Genomic DNA, 5432 nt, shown 5'->3' with positions numbered 1-5432 from the left:
CAATCAGAAAGAATGTAGCCCTATGTTCATAACAGCACAATTTACAGTAGCTGAGATCTGGAAACAGCCCATCAGTAGATAAGCGGATAAAAAAGCTGTGGTACATTTACAACATGGAATTCTATGCAGCAGTAAAAAAGAAGGGTCTCTTACCCTTTGAGACAGTATGGAGGGACCTGAAGAACATCATGAAAAGAAATAAGCCAGTCAGAGAAAGACAAGCATCACATTATCTCACTCATATGTGGAATCTAATGAACAAAATAAACTGATGGACAAAATAGATCCAGAGACATTGAAGCATGGAACAGACTGATGTATGCCAGAGGGAGGGGTAGGGGATGAGAAGAGATTAACCAATGAACTTATATGCTATATATGCTTAGCCACGGACAGATAATAGTTAGTGGAAGGCCTGGGGAGTCTGTAATACTTTCAATAATAAAGATAAAAAAATAAAAAGTTAGATTCCACTGTTATTTCTGGTTGAATGCTCACTCAGCCTATTCTTGTCCTCACCTCAAGATCTTGACTGATTAAGCCTAGCACCACATCTATGCATATCAGAGTCCCTGAACGTCCGATGCCAGCGCTGCAGTGCGTGATGATTGGGCCTGATCTGTGAACGTGTCTCATATAAGAGATGAACGTGAGCAAGTCATCTGGCTGAGAAGGTGTATCATGGTCCGGCCAGGCAGTGAAATTCAGATGGGAAATATGTCGCACCTCTCGTGTCTGAAATTACAATAGAATAGGAATGTAAAGGCATGCTATATTGTTCATATGTAGTTACCTCAATATTATTTTATCCTTTCAAAATTAGCTTTTCCATCAGATGAAATCAAAGGAAAATGAGGGACAAAAAAAACTCCATCAAACAAACACATGGAGGGCCTTTATCAAGGAGTACGCTAGATCCACATTTTAAATATTGGTAAAAACTGCTTTTTGGAAGTCCTAAATGAAAATATGTTTTGATAACAACCTTTTTTTTTTAATGGCCCCATTTCAAACTCACCCCGGATAAAAGCCAGTCATTGCACTGGCTTAAAAACCCTACATAATGTGGCCCAGCTACCTCTCAGACCTAACCGTTTCCTCCTGGCCACCTTGCTCCAGCCCCCGGATCTCTCTGTGGTTCTTTAAAAACACTAGGCACAGTTCAGTCTCAGGGCCTTTGCACTCCCTCTTCCTGACTGAAATGCCCCCCGCCATGTCCACGTGGCTCACTCAACACCTGCACGGTTTTTCCCACAGCACCAGTATTCTCTCATTAGAGGGTAAGCTCCATGAAGTCAGTTCCTTTTTTGTCTGTGCTAATTGCTGAATCCCTTAATTCCATAACAGAGCCTGAAATCTATAAACATGTGTTGGTTAAATAAATATTTAATTTTTAAAATTTAATTTAATTAAACAAGTATTTAATTAAATATTTAAGAAATGGTGAACAACGGTGCTTGCATAGGTAATGCAAGCTGCTGTAAATGAATAAGGAGGTATAGACTTTAATTCTTTGTAAAATCAAAAATAAAAAATCACAAAGGAAATTCTCAGGCTACATTTACACGCTGCCAGCAGAACTGAGTGAATATGTTTGTATGCTTTGTTTCTGTGAAAGAAAAACTACTTTCTTTAAGAGAGCTAAAACGCCAATTGGAAACACATTACTCACTCCTAACTAGTATTCCTGGGGGGAGGAGTGAAATAAAGCATGGAGATGAAGAAACAGTAGCTTTACTTAAGGTCTACCCAATTGTCTAATTCAAGCTAAATTTATTCAGTGGTTAGGTGGCCACAGTAGGAATTACTGGAATGACAAACATTTATGCTACAATTGTCCATGTACTACCCAAGACGCCTTTATGGAGGAGTATCTGCTACTTAAAGATTTTTAAAAAACAGTTTTATTGAGTCTACTTAAAGGTTTGATTTTTAAAAAACGAGTCTCCAGTGCACAGCCTCTGAGCCATTCTGTGCTATCACTAAGCAAAGATGGATGATCACATTAAAAGCCCAGTATTCTCATTTTCATTTTAACACAGTATGTACTGGAGGAAACTGGCAGAATTCAAGAAGAGGGTCACATTTAAACTTATATCAGATAAAAAATAATAGGTGGCATTAGTTCCATTGAAATGGGAACCAAGAAATCACTGGCTTTTTTTTTTTTTTTTGAGAAATACATTGATACGATCATGGCAAGGGTCCAGGCCTGCATTCCAACCAGGAGATAAGCCTTAGAAAATGGAAACATTTATTTTCCTCACCTGAATATCTTCTAGGGTCATTGCTCTTACTACAAAGCCCTTCAGCGGCTGCATTTTCACCAGCGCCAGCCGGAGCCTGTTGCTGACCATTGTCGTTTTGCCGAGGATGTTAGGCCAGTAGCGCTGGCATTTGACTTTTTCCCCTTCTACCTCTTGGGTCATCATGGCTATCACTGTGGACTTTTGTTCCCAAATCATCTGCCAGAAATCGCCAACAGTTGTAGGGAGAGGTCCTTGGCAGGCAATGTAAACGAACTCTTCCTTCCCCACTGGTATCTTAATGAAGCTGGCGTTGATATATCCACCTTCATCTCCGAGAGGCACTCTTGTAGCATCATCTGTGAATTTACCACCACAAGACAGAGCCATCTATCTCATGCATTTTTAAACAAGAGCTTTATAAACAGGGTGAGTCAAAGATGATGACAAATTCCTCATAACCATAGACAAAATCACAAACATTTCATAAAGGTATATTTTCAAGTTGTAGGATAAATCGTTTTATATTTATTCAAACATTTATGCTACAATTGTCCATGTATGCTACAAGTTGCCATCTTAATGTGCAACATATTATTTACATAGATCTGGAGTATGCTACAAGTTGCCATCTTAATGTGCAACATGATATTATTTACATAGATCTGGCTGAAGATATTAAAATTAATAAATTAATGAATGCATTTAGAAGTTCTTAACTAACTAGAGAAACAAATACAACTTTGGTACTTCTTTTCCATCCTTATTTTTAATGATGACAATAATAATGAATGACAGTGCTGAAAAATTATTTCATAAGACAAAAATTAGTATCACTGTGAAACTACTAAAGTACTTATTACATATATAGGGTGTCCCAAAAACATGTATACACACTTCAAAGGCTGATAGCTCAGTTGATTTTCTTTCTTTTCAGCCAGAGTAAGCTCTGAACAAAGGAAATGCATCCTAAAAGGCTACTGGAAGTTTGAAAACACAGTTGAAGTACAAACACTGCCTTTATAATTATTCAAAGTGTGTATATACTTTTTTGGGGACACAGAGTATCCCCCAACAATGTATACAAACTTTAAGAGCTGATAACTCACTTAATTTTCACTCCTTTTCAGGTTTAATTGATTTGAAATAATAGGTGAAGCCTGATTAAGCTATGAACAAAGACATTTTATCCATTAGACTTTTTAATGGTGATATATAAAAGATAAAGTTTACGGTACAAAACCCACAATAGTTGACGGATTGGGGTGCACAAGTACAGAATGACTTGATTCTTGATGTTTGCAATTCCACTGCTTCGCATTATCAGCAGTGTCTGGACCCCAATGGTCATCAGTTTGAAAACAGGCATTGTAAAAAAAAAATATATTCATTTCTGTAGATTCTTTTACATTTTGAAATGAACTGAATGTTAATAAACACTGATTTTGTAATCATTCAAAGTATGTATACATTTTCTGGGACACCTATATAATAGGCAAAATTAACTCTCGCTCATGTAATTAAGCTATATTCTTTTAAATAAGCAGCCAAAATAATAAACACAATATAAAGGGAGCTCACTTTATTCTCTAGGCATACAGACTCTTGTCTTTGTCTGACTATAATTTCATATAGTCAAAATATAAACTTTCAAAACAGGCTGCCACAGTGAAAAGTATATATAAGCTGTCTTATCCAAGATAATTAATTTGTATGTATTTATACATTAGAAGTTATTTCTACTTCAAATATTTATAAGCTTAACTGGTAATTTCTGTGACTCCCAAATTATGACTCTTAGTAATGGGTTTCAAAACCCTCCATTGATTGCCCTTCTATTCCTTGACTTGTAACTCTTAGTCCTAGAAATAAACCCACTCAGCAGCTCTGAGCTCATGACTTATCCCACTCTGACTCTGAGATAATAGCCATTTTCTCTCCCTCCCTCTCTCTCTCTTTTTTTTGCCTGAAATAATTCCCATATACTTTATGCCAAACCATATCTATTCCATTTTAAAGTGCTAAGATTCACTTCTTTAAAAAAAAATATTTTTATTGATTTCAGAGAGGAAGGAAGAGGGAGAGAGAGAGAGAAACATCAATGATGAGAATCATTGATTGGCTGCCTCCTGCACGCCCCCTACTGGGGATTAAGCCTGCAACCTGGGCATGTGCCCTCGATCAGAATCGAATCAGAACCCTTCAGTCCTCAGGCCGGTACTCTATTCACTGAGCCAAACCAGCTCGGCCTAAGATTCACTTCTTAAAAGAAATTTCCCAAAATGAATTTTGTGTTCTCCATCTTGATAGAAAAAATGCAATTGTATTATTATTTATTGCATGATTTGTCATTATTAGTTCAGTTATTTCTTCTTGGATTTATGACTTCCTGGCAAAGATAGGGTCAGTGTGTCATATGGTATAATCCTGTGGTTGGCAAACTACGGCTTGTGAGTCACATGCGGCTCTTTGGCCCCTTGACTGTGGCTCTTCCTAAGCCTTAGGAGTACCCTAATTAAGTTAATAACAATGTACCTACCTATATGGTTTAAGTTTAAAAAATTTGGCTCTCAAAAGAAATTTCATTTGTTGTACTGTTGATATTTGGCTCTGTTGACTAATGAGTTTGCCGACCACTGGTATAATCCATTGTGCTAATATATATACAAATATGGCTGATACTTTTTATAAGAAATGCTAGACATTAATATTTTGGCTACCTACATATATTTATATATAATTTTTAAAAAATCAAATGTTTGATAATGAGTCAAACATGGGTAAAAAGGTTTTTTTTTTCCTTCTGGTACCTGAAATAATGCAACCTGGTGGTACCATTGTGCCACATGCATATACTAGTATATAGCTATTATGTACCACAGATATTTCTCTAAACTTATAATAAGTGGGATAAAGAGATGTTGGTTGTGACATATGAACTAAGAAATTGTTCAACCCAAAGACAATTGATACTGTTAAAAACACTTAAAAATACTGATTTAGCATCACTGATTATTTTCTAACTAGAGGTTCGGTGCACAAAATTCATGCGGGGCGGGGGGGTCCCCTCAGCCCAGCCTGCACCCTCTCCAATCCGGGACTCCTCAGAGGATGTCCGACTCCCAGGGATCAGGCCTAAACCGGAAGTCGGACATCCCTCTCACAATCCTGGACTGCTGGCTCCTA

General features: G+C 37.2%; 1 protein-coding gene across 10 annotated transcripts in view; it reads right to left on the bottom strand.

Moving 5' to 3' along the window:
- Positions 1 to 5432, bottom strand: part of PTPN13 (protein tyrosine phosphatase, non-receptor type 13) — a 156016-nt gene that overhangs the window by 10269 nt on the left and 140315 nt on the right. For all 10 annotated transcript variants that reach the window (XM_015566168.1, XM_015566166.1, XM_015566165.1 and 7 more), the window contains 2 exons: positions 2268 to 2605; positions 520 to 735 (listed from right to left, as the gene is read on the bottom strand). In XM_015566168.1, coding sequence (XP_015421654.1) covers positions 520 to 735; positions 2268 to 2605 — 554 coding nt within the window. The remainder of the gene's footprint in view (positions 1 to 519; positions 736 to 2267; positions 2606 to 5432) is intronic.

Source organism: Myotis davidii, unplaced genomic scaffold (genome assembly GCF_000327345.1).
Source record: "Myotis davidii unplaced genomic scaffold, ASM32734v1 scaffold662, whole genome shotgun sequence".
Taxonomy (NCBI): domain Eukaryota; kingdom Metazoa; phylum Chordata; class Mammalia; order Chiroptera; family Vespertilionidae; genus Myotis; species Myotis davidii.
Note: the sequence above shows the minus strand (reverse complement) of the source record. Positions and strands in the feature narration are given on the sequence as shown.